Source organism: Danio rerio, chromosome 12 (genome assembly GCF_049306965.1).
Source record: "Danio rerio strain Tuebingen ecotype United States chromosome 12, GRCz12tu, whole genome shotgun sequence".
NCBI lineage: Eukaryota > Metazoa > Chordata > Actinopteri > Cypriniformes > Danionidae > Danio > Danio rerio.
In genome coordinates, this window is record NC_133187.1 from 17,795,802 (window position 1) to 17,815,670 (window position 19,869).

Sequence of the window (19,869 nt, forward strand, 5' to 3'; positions counted from 1 at the left end):
TATTTTAAATAGTGTTTGACAGTATTACTGTTTTCATTGGTTTGTGTACATCCATGATATTGAGAGAGTGGGTTTACAATTTTATTATGTGCTGCTTCTAACTTTTGGTCAATTTCAGGAATCCAGCACGTCAGTGGAAGTGGAGAAAATAGGAAGGAACTTTGAAAACCCAGCATACGCTGACGATACACAAAGCTGTCCTGCTGCCTCAACTGCTACAGCCACCTCAGTCATAAACGGACCTGCCAAAGTATGACCTCTGCTGGCAGAAAGAGTCTGCTGCATCTTATATAGTTATAAATTCCCTCAGTGTTTGTGCAGATTTATGATGCTTCATGGCAATATAATTAGAGGCTTTACACAGTTTTTTCTAACACTTAAATCACTCTGGCTAGTCATGACACTGCCAAATATTTAATATTGATACATTCAGATATGTCTTGTTCAACTAGACGTTTGTGTAAACGATCATTTAAATGGGGACTGCATTAGTGAACTCATTTATAATCTTTTAGGCTCACTGTTCATTTCAACTGTCTGACTTTTAGGAGAGTGTTGAAAATCCGCTCTATGCTGCTGAGATAAGCGTTGTGACCCAGCCACATGATGCTGCAACCCCTGTCAAAGCAGATGCCACACCAGTCAACACTGAGTCTCAAAAGGTTAGTCATGGTCACTGTAACCATATGATGCATGTTTTAATATGCTGGAAATGATGTAGCTTTGTTGAATTGTGTGATTGACTCATGACTAGGGCCAGACAGAATCTGCGGACATTTTTTGCTATTTCTGTGCAGAAGAAAGAAATTAATCTGCGGATTAATGCGAAATGATTTTAGGAGTATCATAACTAAAAATCTAAAATATAAAGTAAAAAAATAATACGTTTTAACTTTTGTTTAATGTTTACAATGCAAATCTAATTTTATTCACTTATTTGGTAAACAAAGCAAGTCTCTCATATAATATATCTGCTAAAAGATAGAAAATATTACTTTACAAACTGTATTGTAAATAAATTATATGAACATATTCATCTTAGTCAATATTATTACTGAAATTTATTTACTGAATAAATATAAATTTACAGACATATACACAAGTTAATTAAAAGGCTCAATGAAGGGCCAAAAATCTATGGAAATTTGTGGATTTCTGCACAAGCTGATTCCATGCAGACCTTTGAGAATCCATTCTATCAGCTAGATAATTAAAAACGGGGTGCAGAGCTATGTGAAATTATGCAAAAAGTCTAGTTATTGCAAACATTGCAAGCATTGTAAACAAGTCATTTAAAGTTGAAGTCAAAGTGATTAGGCCTCCTGTGAAATTTAAATTCTTGAAAAATCTCTCTGTTAAGCAACACTTGCAGAAATATTTTTCTTAAAATATATATATATTTTTAAATCACATTTTTTAAATATAATATTTTTATTAACTAATTTCTAATAACTTGTTAATTTTTTATTTTCCATGTTGGAAACACATAACATTTTACTAGTTATTTTGCAAGTTACAAGTATTCAGCTTAAAGGTACTGTATGTTAGTTTTTATACGAATCGTGCCCATATCAGCTGAACAGACTCGGGGTGAAGTCTCTATTCTCCAGGAAGTAAGGCTGTCATGAGTGTGCGTCGGCTGCATGGATGAGCTCGCCTGTAATGTGAATGGCGCACATTGATTTCAGCCATGTATGTCCCAAGAGGAGCAGACGGCGGGCGAGCTGAGACATGCAGCAAGAGCGAATACCCCCCATCCGGTTGATATACACCACTGCCACCGTACTGTCCGTCCTGACCAGCACGTGCTGCTGCTCCAGCACCAGAATAAAACGATGGAGAGCGAGGAACACTGCCAACAGCTCTGGGCGATTGATATGCCAATGCAACTGGGTTCCTTTCCACAGGCCCGCAGCTGCATGCCCGCAACACACAGCTCTCCAGCCCCTGCTGGAAGCATCTGTTTAAACAACAACCTGACTGGACACCAGTCCTATAGGCACTCCGGCCTGTAGGACTGAGGGGTCGTTCCAAGGGCTGAGGGCGCGGCGGCACAGAGCAGTTACAGTGACTCGGTGTGTGCCCGCATGCCATGCGTGTCTTGGGACTTGATCGTTAAGCCAGTGCTGAAGTGGTCTTATATGGAGTAATCCGAGCAGCGAGATTGCGGATGCCATATGCCCCAGGAGCCTCTGTAATAATTTTAGTGGGACCATTTTTTGCTGTTGAACTCTCTCAGACAGTTCAGCATTAGCTGAGCGCGCTCTTCGGACCGAGTCCAGCTCCAGCCTGAGAAAAGAGATCCTCTGCACGGGGGCGAGTTTGCTCTTGTCTCGGTTGACCTGAAGCCCCAACAGGTGGAGGTGCCGAAGCATCTTGTCTTTGTGCATAATCCATTGCTCCCGAGAGTGAGCTAAAATTAGCCAGTTGTTGAGATAATTAAGTATGCAGATGCTCGCGAGCCAAAGGGGCGCTAAGACACCCTCCGCGAGCTTGGTGAAGACCCGTGGAGACAGAAAGAGCACAAAGGGGAGGACTTTGTATTGCCAAGCTCGACTTTCGAACACAAACCGCACAAACTGACAGTGGCGTGAATGGAGACATGGAACTACGCGTCCTTCAGGTCTGTCGCTGTAAACCAATCCTGAGTACGAACGCACCCGAGGATGCGCTTCTGCGTGAGCATTCGGAACACCAGCTTGTGCAGACAGCGGTTCAAAATGCACAGATCTGGGATTGTCTGTGACCCACCGCTCTTTCTGGGCACAATGAAGTACGGGCTGTAAAACCCGCTCTCCATCTAGGCTGGAGGGACCAGCTTGACTGCATCTTTCTCCAGGAGGACAGCAATCTCCTCTCGCAAGACGGGGCGGACATGGGAACTGACCCTGGTGAAATACACAACCTTGAACTTTTGGGGCCAATTTGTGAAATGAATCGCGTAACCGAGTTAAATTGTGCGTATGAGCCACCACACTAACCAGGCAGGCAGAGTACTCGCTATTGGACTCATCGCTACAATCACTGACGTACCACCAGTGGGACATCATGGAGTGGGTGTGCTGATCCGGGAAGCGCGAGGGTTCTGTTGAAGAGCTGGAGGCGAGAGATTCACTCTCACCTCACACCCAAGCTCCAGAGGGGGGGGCTCGAGGGAAGGGAGAAAGGAGACCGTCCTCCGAGAGCCTGTGAGCCACTGGTGAAACGCACAGAACCTGGGAGCTGGAAAGCATAGTGTCCCAGACTGGCAGAGTTCGGGCTGTCACATCCGGGGAAGTGGAAAAGTGCTCTTTCAATGATGTTTGCATGGCAGTGAAAAGTGCCGTTGGAAGTGGGGCCTAGCCCTCCAGCGGGCAAAGAGCAAATTCCCTCCTCTCTGGATGAGGATGGTTCGTGGTTACCGAACTTAATAGCATCCTCGGCATGGGGGAGGGGGAGGGGGGTGCTCGACGCGCCCGCTTCACTGGAGGTGCTGGCGGGGGCGAGGCAGCTCTCGTAGGCGGGTGCCTTTGGCGAGGAGCAGCAGATATGGATGGCTCGGTGGGCGGAGCTGGCTTACGGTCCCGCCGAATGATGACATCGCATCAGACTACTCTCTCAATTACTGGGTGAATTCACCGATGGTGTTGCCGAACAGGCCAGCCTGAGATATGGGGGAGTCAAGAAAGCAGACTTTGTCGACTTTGCGCATATCAGCCAGGTTTAGCCAAAGGTGGCGCTGCTGGACCACTAATGTGGATATCGTCCTCCCCAACACACACGCAGCGGACTTAGTGGTCCGAAGAGCATAGTCGGTTGTGGTGCGGAGCTCACGAAGCAAGCTTGGGTCGGACCCATCCTCGTGCAGCTGGGCCAGTGCCTGCGCTTGGTAGTGCTGGTAGGTGGCCATAGCATGCAAAGCGGCAGCGGCCTGGCCGGCAGCCTTGTAAGCTCTGGCTCCGAGGGAAGCAGATAACCTACAGGCTTTGGACGGGTAATGTGGCGGACCCCGCCAAGAAGAGGGGCCACGCGGACAAAGATTGTTCGCAATGCTGCGGTCAACCTGAGGAATCGCCTCATACCCCCTGGCTGCTCCATCATCAAGAGTGGTGAGGGTGGAGGGACACACAGCACAGGCCCTCCAAGACTGCGCGAGCCTACTGTGCACCTCCGGGAAGTAAGGGACGAGAGGATTCAAATGCTTGGCCCTCTGGTCCTCTACGTAGCATCCATCTAGACGGCAGGCTGCGGAGCTGAGGGATAAACAATTTCCAACCCCACGGCCGAAGCAGCCTGGAAAAGCACGGTTAACATGTCCGTTTCAGGATCCATTTTGACAGCGCTCACCTGCCCGGAGGGGATCTGGATCCTCATCGGACAATGAATGCCCACCCTCCGATGCAGCAGTGGACATCTGGTCCCCGGTGTCATCAAACGTAAGGGCTACCATCTGGTTAGATGGATCGCTTCTTCCGCTCAAAGCTTGGATGGAGTGCTTGGAGGAGTGTGAGGTCAGCGGGCCCGAAGGTGACAGATAATCTCCCACTGGAACCCTCAGGCCTTCCTGAGTCCCCGCTGCAGTGCAGGGGACAGATGGGGAGGTTTGCCCTTTTGCAAGGGCTAGCAGCGGTTAACCTGCGCAACAGACATGGCATCGCAATGAAGACATGAACTGCCCGCGAGCACCGGATTAACATGCTGGACCCCCAGACATGCAACGCAGTGCTTGTGCCCATCATCCGGGGACAGGAAACTGCATTCAGAAACGCACGGTCTGAGCGCCTTGCTGAAAAGAACGTGCTGCATGACTGTGTTGCTCTTTTAGTGAAGTTTGCAACTTTATACGCACCGCTCTGGAGGACCGGACCCAAAGAACGCCAGGAGAGGGAGAAGCCCAGCTCGATCGTCTGCCACCGCGTGTACACTCTCTGGACCGAGAGACCGCTCTCGTTCGCTCGAAACCACTGGACAACTGAAACCACTTAGCAGAAGGAACCCTCATCGACTCTCTCAGAAGGCTGTAGAAGTCTCTGAAGCGAAAAGGTTGCATCTTCTTGCTTTTGCTGTGCTTTTACGTCAAAATGATTGCAACAAGCATCATGTACGCAATCTGATGCTGCCAATTCATTAGGCATTTTATTGGCCCATTTACATACTCTTTCAGACGATTGGCTTTCTGAACAAAATCCCCATACGTGGATTAAATCCACTTATAGCATTGAAGTTCCCCATCCGAAGGGGAACTCATCTCTTCCATGACCACTTGAATCATTTATTCATTCATTTTCTTTTTGGTTTAGTCCCTTTATTAATCTGGGGTGGCCACAGTGGAATGAACCGCCAACTTATTCAACATATGTATTACACAGCGGATGCCCTTCCAGCTGCAACCCATCTCTGGGAAACATCCATTTACACTCAATTATACACATACACTACTGACAGTTTAGCTTATCCAATTCACCTATGGACTGTGGGGGAAACCGAAGCACCCGGAGGAAACTCACACAAACATGAGGAGAACATGCAAACTCCAGACAGAAATGCCAACAGACCCAGCCGAGGCTCGAGGCTCGGCGTTTGTGCCACCGTGCTGCCCCCGCTTGAATTTATCATAAAAAAAATTAAATGTAAAAAAACACTTCCCCTTGCTCTCTTTCCTCTAGCTCTTTTTCTCTAAGCTGTGTAAGTAGCACTCCCTCTGTGTATAACTGCATGCTTGCATATGATAATCTTTATGTTGAGTCGTTTATGCCTTCCTCATTTTTAAGAAGCTTTGGATAAAAGCATCTGCTGAATAACTAAATTTAAATGTAAATACAATTTAAAGGAATTTATTTTATTATTTAATACAATTTGCTCTATATAATTACATTATATACATACACTTACTGGCCCCTTTATTAGGTACACCTTATTAGTACCGGCTTGGACCCCCTTTTGCTTTCAGAACTGCCTTAATCCTACGTATCATATATTCAACAAAGTACTGGAAATATTTCTCTGAGATTTTAATTCATATTGATATAATAGCTTTACGCAGTTGCTGCAGATTTGTCGGCTGCACATCCATGATGCGAATCTCCCGTTCCGCCACATCCCAAAGGTGCTCTATTGGATTGAAGCCATTTGAGAACAGTGAACTCAATGTCATGTTTAAGAAACCAGTCTGAGATGATTCACTCTTTATGACGTTGCATGTTATCCAGCTGGAAGTAGCCATCAGACGTCAGGTACACGGTCCATCGTCATAAAGGGATGGACATGGTCAGCAACAATACTCAGGTAGGCTGCGGCGTTGACACGATGCTCAGTTGCTACTAATGGCCCATTAGTGCCAAGAAAATATCCCCTATACCATTACACCACTACCACCACCACCTGTTCCTGTGATTCAAGGCAGCATAAATACATAATTTCATGTTGTCGACACCAAATTCTGATCCTATTATCCAAATTTCGCAACAGAAATCTCATCAGACCAGGCAACATTTTTCCAATCTTCTATTGTCCAGTTTTGATGAGCCTGTGTGAATTGTAGCCTCAGTTTCCTGTTCTAAGCTGACAGGAGTGGCACCCGGTGTGGTCTGCCTCAAGGTTCGATGTGTTGTGCATTCAGAGATGCTCTTCTGCATACCTCGGTTGTCACAAGTGGTTATTTGAGTTACTATTGCCTTTCTATCAGCTCGAACCAGTCTGGCCATTCTCCTTTGATCTCTAGCATTAACAAAGCATTTGTGCTCACAGAACTGCCACTCATTGAATATTTTCTCTTTTTCGGACCATTCTTTCTTAGACCCTAGAGATGGTTGTGCGTGAAAATCCTAGTAAAATTCGTGAAAATTCTCAGACCAGCCTGTCTGTCACCAAACATCATGCCATGTTCAAAGTCACTTATATCACCTTTCTTCCCCATTCTGATGCTCGGTCTGAACTGAAGCAGATCGTCTTGATCATGTCTACATGCCTAAATGCATTGAGTTGGAGCCATGTGATTGGCTGTTTAGAAATTTGCATTAACGGGCAGTTGGACAGGTGTATCGTAGTGGCCGGTGAGTGTATTAATAGTAAGTTTTACTTATGTACTTTTTGAAAGGTCACCTGCAGGGAAGTGATAAAAATAACTTTTTTTCATCAAGGCCTTATATTTGCCTCGGTTTTATCACAGCACTTTTTAACTAGCTGTATGATTTCTTTGCTTCTTCTTTTTTTACTCTACTAAGGCATCAAATACCTTAAAATGTGTGAGAGGATTTAGGAAATACCCAAAGTTGATACACTTCAATTACATCTCTCTGACAAAACACAGCTACAGTTTTTCTACTTACAAATGTGCATTTCATGTCAGAATGTCTGTCTTTGTTTTGGTCTGATCCCACCACCTGCCAATTTACCAACAGCGGATTGCCTGTAGATTAGATTACACAATCTGGATTGCCAGTTGGTGGAAAACACGGCATACATAATGCAGCTGACAGCAAACAAACTGGGTCAGAGATCAAAGCTCTATGACCAGAAATATAATAAAAATGAAAACATATTAGAGATGCATTCAAGAGACGGAGACAGCTTAAAGCCCACTGTGGACAGCTGCTTGTGTACAGCCACTAACTCTCAGTATTGCATAATGCACCTTTAATAGAAATATGAAATGAAGAAAGCTAAATCAATTAACACTTTTAATTTGTAATTTGGGTGGGATATCCTGATGTGTGAGCCAACAACAATGAGAAACATTTACTGTTCTATTTATTCTAGGTGACTGAAGTTCATTGAGCCATTGAATTAGTCACTCAGTCAATTTATTTAAAACTCAAATTTAGTTAACACAGTGGGGGATTTAGGCATGGCAATATGGGAAATCACACATACAACCATATCATTTTTATAGTCATTTATTAATTTGTTTAATTTAACCTCATTTAAAGAGACTGGTGGACACAACGTTTTTAGCACAAGTCTATTCTTGGTTAAATTTTGAAGATCGCTAATCAGAGATCATTCTAAATACTCAGCTGTGGCCTGTATTCATTTTTAGTGTATTTGATTGCCATGAAGTTGTTAGAAAGTTTAACCTGGTGCTATAAAATCAATCTGCCTCAGCTGACGCTATTGCTGTGTTGTTAATCTAATGTTAAAGGCTGGTGGCTTTTCATTTACATGTTGTTGGTTTTATATTGAAAACTACTATTTTTATATTCTGTGTGTTATGGCTAAAATTTTGTAATTCTAATAGTCTAATAAAATTGATTTAATTTTTGGAAATCACCAAGCAACACCCTGTTATTGTTCCACCACTCCCACTTTGGGTCTACTGGCCTAGAGCACCAGTTCAACTTGCTCCAGCTCTGATTCAGAAACAAAATGCCACTGTGTAGATTTGGAACTATTTTCATTGAGAAACAGAGCAGCACTCTGCTTAAAAGAAGCATCATTTATTAATAAACACTGTGGGATCATTAACAATGTTGTTTTCCATTATTGCAGAGTGCCTTATTACATTTGAAATTGAATATATTGCACTGTCAAACCCATCAGTCAACTTTATCAAATGAAACGAGGGTGGTTAACTCAAAGTTGACTGAAAATGAATTCTACTTATTTAAAAAGAGTTTTGAACTTAGTGTTGAAGGGGATGAGTTAATTAAAAACCTCATTACTTCAATTTAAATGGAGTAAGTTCACTTTACTCATATACAGTAGATTAGTTTTTTTAACTCAAATAGTTTGTTGCAATCGGTTTCTTCAAACAGTTCAAACAGTTCAAACTTTCTTCAAAAGAAAGAGTTGACTTAACTAAATGGGTTTTACAGTACTCAGTTAGTTTGAGTTCTCTTCATTTATCTGTGCTCAAATTGCTTTGTTCACTCAAATGAATTAAGTTCACAGTATTTATTAGGATTAGTTTATTACTCAAATGGTTTGAATCACCTTAACTTTTTGGGTTTTATAGTGTGACGTTTAATAATAACAGTGTTTAAAATCTTAAAAGTGTATGATAGTTGATAATAATAAATCATGTATTGGGTATGAAGATGGTGTCTGTGGATATTGTTCTCTAGATGGTAGTCAAATTAACATGTATTTATTAACATATATTACAAAACACAATCATGTAAGTTTCTAATTTATGTATACTTGGCATGCTGCAGTAGTTTACTGTGCTTGTGCAGTATCGTATAGAGATCTGCACGGGAATATTTTGAATTTTGAATCCCGCTCCCGCCAGGTTTTAGCACAGACCCGAACGCTCTCGCTTATATTTAGCATTTATTGTCCCTTTGCCCGACCCACCCCGTTTTCTACCCTCCGCACCTGATCCCGCTAAAGAGCAGGGGGGAGAACAAAATCGAAATCCACCCAGCTTTACAGAGTCCAGACAGCCTATAACAAGCTGTCTGTATAAACACACAAACACACACAAACAGCAAGCACACAAACAGGCAAAGCTCTCTCTCTCTCTCATTTGCGCACACACACACACACACACACACACACACACACACACAGCAATGAACAAACAAGCTAAACACAGCATCGCGTTGTTTCAGTCACACACATAACGTTACATACGCGTGCTCGCTCGCTCGGGAGTTGGGAGCGATATTGCTAGACGGCCCGCTCCTGTCCCAAATTGAACCTGTTACCGACTGCTCCCGCACTTTATTCAGAAATTTATTCCCGCACCACAGAAATCTGGTCGGGTCAGCCGCAAGATTGCAGACCTCTACCGTACAATTACACAGATTTTCACTGATCAAATGTAAGGTAGTTTGATTGGCTACAAAACAAACCACTGTTATCCAATGACATGCCTAATTAAGTTAACTTGTCTTGTTAACCTAGTCTAGTTAAATCTTTACATTACACTTTAAGCAACTTAAAAACTTTAAACTTGCTAAATAACTAGTAAAAATTATGGCAAAGACAAAATAAATTAGTTATTAGAAATTAGCCATTAAAATGATTGTTTAACAATGTGTTGGGAAAGAATCTTCTTTACATCAAGCAACACTTGGTAAATGCTTTAAAAATAATAATAATAAAAAATTCACTTCTACTCCGTATGTTAAAACAAATCCCAGGTAACACTTTAAAATAATGGTACGAGTTAGTGGTTGTTAATCTATTTACTTATATGAACAAACTATTAGTGATACATTCATTACAATATTTATTCATGTTTGTTGACGTTAGTTAATGTTATTGAAGTTGAACTAAGTTCATATTAACACACTGCATTAACTAACGTTAACTAGCACAACTTTGGATTTAATAATGAATTAGATAATGAACTGTAATTAAAAAATGCTTTAAAAGATTATTCATACTTAGATATTATTAGTAAATACATTAACTAACATTAACTAATGTACCATTATTCTAAAGTGTTACCCAAACCCTATACCCTAAATGTTTAAGGTATATCGATATAATGCTGCTGTTGAAACACTGTAGCAAAAGAACACCCTAAACACACCCACACACCAGGAGTTATTCTGAAGATGTGACAGGAAGAAGAAATAGAGTATGTGGGAGAGAAGGACACAGATGAGTTAGAGAGACAATAAGAAACAGCACCAACCCACAGGTGACCTTCATACGTTGCTGCATGCTAGTGCAAAGACCCAGTAAGTTGTGATTGTATTTATTATTAAACTGTGTATTAATTCCTTCCTTCTTTACACAGGCTGATACATCAAAGCTACAGAGTGAGGTGGATATCGATAATGTGTTCGACAACCCATTATATATGGTGAGATAAAGACAGACTGTGTTATGTATGTGTTGGGTCAGGGTAAATATTATAGCTTGGTTTCATTTGGACGAATGATGATGGAAGGAGATGTCTTGACAGTAATACTGTTCTGGCTGATGTAGATGCACAGCAAGCCCTGTTTTCATTCTCTCTCTCTCTCTCTCTCTCTCTCTTTCTCTCTCTCTCTCTCTCTCTCTCTCTCTCTCTCTCTGTGCGAGTGCATGCTGGGAGTGTGTGGACAGATTCGGGTGAGAGTACCTCTCTGTGAGAGTGAAAATTTCTGTTTCTTTACTATCCCTTCCCTTCTAAATTATAGAGCTAGATTAGAGTTGTTGTTTTTTCCCTCCTTTTCTGATCCCTGACATCGGTCAGTGAGCGAGGAGGAGGATGAGTTCAGATGCGAGAGATTTCTCGCGTTTAACACTCAAACATGGGTGTAAATGTATACCTGACGCCCAGGTTTCTGTGGAGGACTGTCTCATCGCTGTTAGTTTGGCGATCGGTGGTACTAATATCAAATCAGCCTCCCGCATGAATAAGGCAATCGTGTTCTTTCTGAGTGAAAGTCAAATGGTAGATAACCTAATTGAATCGGGGCTGATAATCAAAGATGCATTCGTACCGGTTTTGCCTTTGTCAAGTCCATCCAAGAAAGTTGTTTTATCAAACGTACCTCCGTTTGTTAAAAACGAAAAACTAGATCAAATACTCCAGAAGTATGGTAAAATAGTAAGTCCCATCAAAATGATTCCACTTGGATGCAAAAACCCTGAAATTAAACATGTGATGTCTTTTCGGCGTCAGACCTTTATGATTTTGAATTCTCCGAATGATCCACTAAATCTGTCAGTGAAACTAAGTATTGATGGTAAAGATTATACAATTTTTATCACCTCAGATTCTATGAAGTGTTTTGTCTGCGGCGGTTTTAATCACGTTAGACAAAGTTGTCCAAATCGAGACAGACCTGTGGCCGCTCCTGCGGCTCCGACTGCAGATGCGGAGAACAGCGAGGAGGCGCTCGTTACAGAGGTTGTTTCGGCGGCCGGGGCTTCAGAACCCCGACCGGGTGAGGCGACTGAGGTGCCGGGCGACCTGCCCGATAACCCGGTGCTAGTCGCCTCTAAAGACGGCCTGGAAGGGGCTCCTGAGGAGGTGGCCGGACCGAGTAATGCTGTACCGCAGGCAGAAACGAGCCTGGAACAGATTTGCTTGGAAAAAGCGTCTGAGATCGATCCACTTTGTTTTGATAAACAAACCGACGCGGATAAAACTGAGAGTGATATAAATGATACATTGGATCAAAGTCAAGATGATATTTTATCTCAAGACTTTGCGGATTTAAATGTACAAATGGATTGTTCTGACAAGGAAGATGAGGATGATGCAACATTAATGGAACCAAAAATGATGGATTTACGGCCTACTTCTGGAGGTAAGACTAAACTTTACTCAGTTCAGCAGATTAACAACTTTCTTGACTTTACAAAAGGACTTCGCAAACCCAAAATAGAATCTTATTTTCCTGATTTAAAACTGTTTCTGCTGTCTGTTACAATGGCAATGAGAAAAGCATCTATATATGAACTTGACAAACCTAAAAGATATCGTTTGAGAAAACTCATGGGTAATGTTAGAAGTACTTTAAACGGACAAGATTAAAATGAGCATGTCTTGGTTATGGAGGTTTTATTCTAATGGATTGGTATTATTGAAGGCCCTTTTTATACTTATTTTCATGGCACCTTTGAGACTCAGCTCATTAAATATTAATGGAGGTTGTGATGCTATGAAAAGGGCTAGTCTTTTTGATTATATTATGATGAAGAGTGCTGGTGTGGTTTTTCTGCAGGAAACACATACAGATGTTAACAATCAAATACAGTGGTTGAATGAATGGAAAGGGCAGGTGATTTTAAGTCATGGCACGAGTGTTAGTGCAGGAGTGGCTATATTGCTGGCATCTAATTATAAAGAACAACCCTGTAGTGTTTTTGATATAGTTTCTGGTCGCTTGTTAAGAGTTGATGTGACTATTCACGGAATTGATTTCTCCTTTGTTAACGTTTATGCACCCAATATTGGGTCAGATCGTGTCTCTTTTTTTGAAAAACTTAAAATAGCTTTAAGTCACATACCTTTTGACAGGACCATTGTACTAGCTGGTGATTTTAACTGCACTTTGAATCATACATTAGATCGAAACCATGAAGAACCTCACAGTAAATCAGCAGATGTACTTCAGTCCTTGATTATTCATCATAGCCTTGTTGATGTTTGGAGAGAATCTTTTCCCCAGACTAGACAATATACATGGATGAAAGTAAACCGCAACATGGTTTCTGGAGCTAGGTTAGATAGAATTTATGTTCAAAAAAGTAAAAGAAACCACTTCTATAAGAGTTGTATAGTTCCTACTGCTTTATCTGATCATCACTTCATATCTACTGATATCACCACTGCAGAGAGCACTTCTAAACATGCATATTGGAAGTTTAATAGCAGATTATTATTAGATCACAACTTTGTGCACTCTTTCACTTATTTCTGGGAGATCTGGAGAGAGAAAAAAACACAATATAAGTCCCTGAGTCAATGGTGGGACATTGGCAAAATTCAAATCAAACTGTTTTGCCAGCAGTACACTGGTTATTTTAAAAACTCTCTAGCCAATGAGATGGCACAGCTTGAGCAGGAAATTCTTCAACTTAATTTTGAAGGTGACATTGTTGATTCTGTGGAGACTTTGGAGCGTAACAAATTTCTTTTGCGGAATTTATTGAAAGAAAAAGCTCAAGAAAAACTTGTCCGTGCAAGATTTACGACTTTTAACAATATGGATGCCCCTACATCTTTTTTTTCGGCATGGAGAAGAAGGTTGTAGATAAGAAGATTTTAAGCTGTTTAAAACGTCCAGATGGAAAAAGGATTATTGATGCTCATGGAATCATTTCACACGCTTTGTCCTTTTATGAGGAATTGTACAGTGCTGAACCATGCAATGAAGAAATGGCTGATGTTCTCCTTCAGGATTTACCACATTTTTCAGATCAAGAGAAATCCATGATGGATAAATTATTGACTTTTGATGAACTCTCTACAGCTGTTCAGGAGATGTCTTCGGGCAAAACTCCAGGACTAGATGGACTTAATACAGAATTTTACAAACAGTTTTGGCCGATTATCGGAGAAGATTTGTTTGCTGTTTTTATAGAGAGCTTAACAAGGGGCACACTTCCTGTGAGCCTTCGCAGAGCTGTAGTCACTCTTTTACCAAAAAAAGGTGATCTTGAAGACATCAGATGCTGGCGTCCAGTCTCCCTACTAGGAGTTGATTACAAGATACTTTCAAAGTGTCTTACGAACAGGATTAAACTTTACATTTCCTCAATAATCCATGTAGATCAATCATACTGCATTCCAAGAAGGTCTATTTTTGATAACATTTTTTTAATTCGGGACTTAATTTCTTTTGCTAAATTACACAATCTCGATGTTGGTTTTCTTTCTTTGGACCAAGAGAAAGCATTTGATCGGGTAGATCATGAATTTCTGTTTAAGTGCCTTAAGGCATTTGGTTTCGGGCCATCTATTATTGCCCATATAAGACTCTTGTACACGGACATACACAGTATGCTAAAAATTAATGGCACTTTAACAAGACCCTTCAGAGTGAGTAGAGGCATACGACAGGGGTGTGGCCTCTCAGGAATTCTGTATGCCATTTCAATTGAACCTTTACTGATTGCACTAAGAAGTAAGTTGAGTGGCATATCAACAGTTTGCTCATCTCCCTTGGAACTAGCAACAACCAAACTCGCTGCTTATGCAGATGATGTGACTGTTATCATCAGATCAACTCAGGATGTCAAGGACCTGAGTGCTACTCTGGAGGTTTATCAAAAAGCCTCCTCCTCTCGAATTAATTGGGAAAAGTGTGCTTCCTATTTGATAGGAGAATGGGACGATAGAGACCACCCAGTACTCCCCCAGAACTGTTTGTGGAGTCGGGAAGGGTTTAAAGTGCTAGGTGTTTTTCTCGGGACTGATCATTATATTCAGAGGAACTGGGATGGTATTTTTGAAAAAGTTGTTGGACGTTTGCAAAGGTGGAAATGGATTCTCCCACAATTATCTTATAGAGGAAGAGTGCTTATAATTAACAACTTGGCAGCTTCTATGTTGTGACACCGCTTAAATGTACTTGAACCACCAAAAGACTTGCTGCAACGACTACAGAAGATTTTTGTAGATTTTTTTTGGGATGGATACCATTGGCTTCCCCCTGCAATCCTTTACTTGCCAGTTAATGAGGGGGGCCAAGGAGTAATTGATTTGGTAGCTAAGGTTAAAGCTATGAGGCTAAATGCAGTCCAAAACCTACTCTACTCTGTAGATGCTAGACCTTGGGTGTCTTTTGGTCGGGCTCTGCTCAGGTCTTTTGGTGGTTTTGGCCTTGATAGACATCTGTTTCTGTTGTCTTCTTATGATGGACATTTTTCAACTGATTTAAAATTTTATGCTTCTGTGCTAAACATTTGGAAAGGGTTTAAACTGATTAGACATGAAAACAATCATTTTGGTCTTGAAGAACCACTTTTTAATAACTCACTTTTAGAAGTAAATGTTAGCACATACAATACAATTGTTAAAACTTTTATGGAGAAGAAATTGATCAAAGTTTCTGACTTGATAAATACTTCAACTAAAACTTGGAAGTCAGAGGTTGACATTTGCAGTCAGGCCGGCTTCAGATCTGTTAGAATGGTAAAGCAGCTCATTGGTGGGGTGAAAGCCGCTTTTCCCTCTACACTTCTTCTGTTTGTCAACTGTTTCTTGTCTGGAGGTCCTTCTAAAGTACCTTTTCCTAAGTTATTTGTGTCTCCCAAGTGCTGTGTTGACGATGATTGGAAAGAAAAACTTCTGAAATTTAACAACTTACAAGAAATTGACTTTCAGGTGGCAGGAAAGAGAGATCTCTATCAGATTTGTGTTAAAATAGCTTATTTTGAGCAGATCAAAGACAGAGCTGATACAAAGTGGAGAAGATTTTTAACCATCCCTGCTGAACTTCCTCCCTCTTGGAGGCTTTTTTATAAAGGTCCTCTGCCTAAACGATCTGGAGATTTGCAGTGGAGATTATTACATTGTGCATTGCCCACTAATTCTCACACTTCTAAATTCAACCCAAACGTTTCCCCGTCATGCAACTTCTGTTCCTTGCCGGAATCTGTTGTTCATGCTTTCACTGAGTGCTTCAGATTGGATCCATTATTCACTTTATTAAAAGTCATACTACTGAACTTAGGTTTTGTTTTTACCAAAACACTCTTTGTTTTTGGGTGCAAATACTCAAGAGTGCACAGACAAAAGTGTACGATAGCAAATTTCACAATTGGACAAGCTAAATTAGCCATCTGGAAATCATGTAGACTAGCTGCTGAGGGGCGAAATGTAAATCTTCTTCAACTTTTCTTAGCTTTGGTGGAATCCAGAATAAGAACAGAACATCGATTCTTTCAAATGACAAATAACTTGCTTGAGTTTGAGTTCAAATGGTGTGTTAATGGGGCCTTAGTGTCAATTTGTGAGGATGGGAAAATAATATTTAATTGGTGATAAATGATTAATTTTTTGTGTAATTATTTATTTTTGTGTATAGCTTATTATTATATATATTTTTTATTTTATTTATGTATATATTTAGATTTTTGTTTTTCCACCTATTTTGTCTCCTGAACATTTTTCAGTGTGACTTTGTGTGAGGTGAAATGTAATTTTTGGTTTTAGATGTTTTAATAAAGTGTGTGTCAAAGTCAAAGTCTCTCTCTCTCTCTTTCTCTCTCTCTCTCTCTCTCTCTCTCTCTCTCTCTCTTTTCTCTCTCTCTCTCTCTCTCTCTCTCTCTCTCTCTCTCTCTCTTTCTCTCTCTCTCTCTCTCTCTCTCTCTCAGGAAAAATTAATGCTTTACCATAATGAAAGCTATAACACAGTTCCTTGAAGGATGAGTTCATTTTAATGGTTTGTGAATGCATGTCATGGCTTCTGAGGAAAAAAAAAAATCTCTTACTAGTGAAAATTGCAAATAGAGGAACAAAATGACCTTGGAAATCTTCCTTTTGAATGATTGAAAGCATCGAGAGAGGAAGCTGAATCTAAGGTGTATTCAAGCACAGAACCAATCCTTTCTCAATAGAGAACAAACAATAAAAGGAACATACTGTATTAAGTTTAATATTCCTATATTATTCAAATTTTGTCAGTATATTCTATCTGTCTGTCTTTATACAGTTAAATAATGTCCATATACAATTTCATTCAATTGCACGATACAATGCAATGAAATCAAGAATATATGGTCAGACTTTATTTTGATGGTCCATTTGTTGAAATTAATTTACATTGCCTCTTGTCAAAACGTTTTTTTTTTTTTTACTAATTTTATTAATTATTACTGCAATTACACAGATTATTACTGCCACTTTACAAATTATTACTGTAAATATATAATTTATTAATGTAATTATACAGATAATTATTGTGATAATAAGGATTATTACAACAATTATTCAGGTTATTACTGTAATTATATAGATTAATTATTGTGATTATAAGGATTATTGCTGTAATTATCCAGGTTATTACTGTACTTATACAGATTAATTATTGTGATTATAAGGATTATTGCTGTAATTATTCAGGTTATTACTGTACTTATACAGATTAATTTATGTGATTATAAGGATTATTACTGTAATTATTCAGGTTATTACTGTAATTATACAGATTAATTTATGTGATTATAAGGATTATTACTGTAATTATTCAGGTTATTACTGTAATTATACAAATTAATTAATGTGATTATAAGGACTATTACTGTAATTATGCATATTAATTAATGTGATTATAGGGATAATTATTGTAATTATGCAGGTTATTAATGTAATTATACAAATTAATTTATGTAATTATGCTTGAAATCTCTAAATATTTTATGAAACTTTTCATTTTTAAGATACTTTTAAAACTGAAAAAAAAAATTAAAGAATGATTTTTAAAAAAGCTTAAAAAAAGGTACAAATAATTGCAGTTGTTATAAAACAATTCAATACAATTCACCTTTGTTTGTATAACGCTTTAACAATGTAGATTGTGTCAAAGCAACTTGACATAAAAGATCATAGTAAAATGAAATAGTGTAGTTTTTATTTCTTTCTTCTTCTTCTTCTTTTTTTTTTTTTTTTTTACAAATAACACATTTAATCATTGTTTAACACCAAAAACAAGATTAGTGTCATGTGAGGATGCCTACACAACAAAGTTGAGGATCAAATAGCAGTTTATAAACAGAATCATCTTGCAATTAAAGGTTGAAACAGGAACAAACAGGTGCACAGATAATTCCAAGCGTAAAGGCGGCAAACAAAATAACAAAGTAAAGGAGTCAAACACGGCAAGGTAAGGGAAACCACGTCGTAATGCTCACTAAACAGATTAAGACTCAGCAACAATGTGTCTGTGTGTGCTGAGTTTAGTCCTTGAAATCAGTCCATAACAATCTTCTGACTGTGTGTAATCAGTTAGAATTAGGAACCCACATGTGCGAGGTGCATGCTGGGAGTTGTAGTTTATTAATGTAACGTGTGTACTTTTCCAGCGATCCGCAGCAATTTGATCACTGATTATCGTCACAGTTCACATAGCAACATTATTAGAGTAGTGAAATAAACATTTCATAGATTTCATAGATTTTCATTTCATAGATTATAAGGATTATTGCTGTAATTATCCAGGTTATTACTGTACTTATACAGATTAATTATTGTGATTATAAGGATTATTGCTGTAATTATTCAGGTTATTACTGTACTTATACAGATTAATTTATGTGATTATAAGGATTATTACTGTAATTATTCAGGTTATTACTGTAATTATACAGATTAATTTATGTGATTATAAGGATTATTACTGTAATTATTCAGGTTATTACTGTAATTATACAAATTAATTAATGTGATTATAAGGACTATTACTGTAATTATGCATATTAATTAATGTGATTATAGGGATAATTATTGTAATTATGCAGGTTATTAATGTAATTATACAAATTAATTTATGTAATTATGCTTGAAATCTCTAAATATTTTATGAAACTTTTCATTTTTAAGATACTTTTAAAACTGAAAAAAAAAATTAAAGAATGATTTTTAAAAAAGCTTAAAAAAAGGTACAAATAATTGCAGTTGTTATAAAACAATTCAATACAATTCACCTTTGTTTGTATAACGCTTTAACAATGTAGATTGTGTCAAAGCAACTTGACATAAAAGATCATAGTAAAATGAAATAGTGTAGTTTTTATTTCTTTCTTCTTCTTCTTCTTTTTTTTTTTTTTTTTTACAAATAACACATTTAATCATTGTTTAACACCAAAAACAAGATTAGTGTCATGTGAGGATGCCTACACAACAAAGTTGAGGATCAAATAGCAGTTTATAAACAGAATCATCTTGCAATTAAAGGTTGAAACAGGAACAAACAGGTGCACAGATAATTCCAAGCGTAAAGGCGGCAAACAAAATAACAAAGTAAAGGAGTCAAACACGGCAAGGTAAGGGAAACCACGTCGTAATGCTCACTAAACAGATTAAGACTCAGCAACAATGTGTCTGTGTGTGCTGAGTTTAGTCCTTGAAATCAGTCCATAACAATCTTCTGACTGTGTGTAATCAGTTAGAATTAGGAACCCACATGTGCGAGGTGCATGCTGGGAGTTGTAGTTTATTAATGTAACGTGTGTACTTTTCCAGCGATCCGCAGCAATTTGATCACTGATTATCGTCACAGTTCACATAGCAACATTATTAGAGTAGTGAAATAAACATTTCATAGCTTACAGTGCATGCATTATAAGCAGCTGCAAACAATAGGCTATTATTTCACTTTATTGACCTCATGTTAATCTTCATATGTTTACTATCGTCACTAAATAGAATTTGACAGAATTTTTTTCCATATTTTTACTGGAATATTCTGTAAATATTAACGTAAAATTACGTGTTAATCTCTAAAAACACATAAAAATTTCCTTTAAAAAGCAGAAAAATAACATAGTACCAAATTA

At 39.1% G+C, this 19,869-nt stretch overlaps 2 protein-coding genes across 7 annotated transcripts in view; both read left to right on the forward strand.

The window, feature by feature from the left end:
* Positions 1-19,869, forward strand: part of lrp2b (low density lipoprotein receptor-related protein 2b) — a 96,876-nt gene that overhangs the window by 73,591 nt on the left and 3,416 nt on the right. Inside the window, exons 76-78 of the mRNA XM_021480278.3 lie at positions 119-250; positions 549-662; positions 10,670-10,735. Coding sequence (XP_021335953.2) covers positions 119-250; positions 549-662; positions 10,670-10,735 — 312 coding nt within the window. The remainder of the gene's footprint in view (positions 1-118; positions 251-548; positions 663-10,669; positions 10,736-19,869) is intronic.
* The window catches only part of mpp3b (MAGUK p55 scaffold protein 3b), a 60,089-nt gene continuing 51,984 nt past the window's right edge, over positions 11,765-19,869 (forward strand). For all 6 annotated transcript variants that reach the window (XR_012387921.1, XR_012387919.1, XR_012387920.1 and 3 more), the window contains exon 1: positions 11,765-12,173. The gene's annotated coding sequence lies outside the window, so the exon portion shown is untranslated. The remainder of the gene's footprint in view (positions 12,174-19,869) is intronic.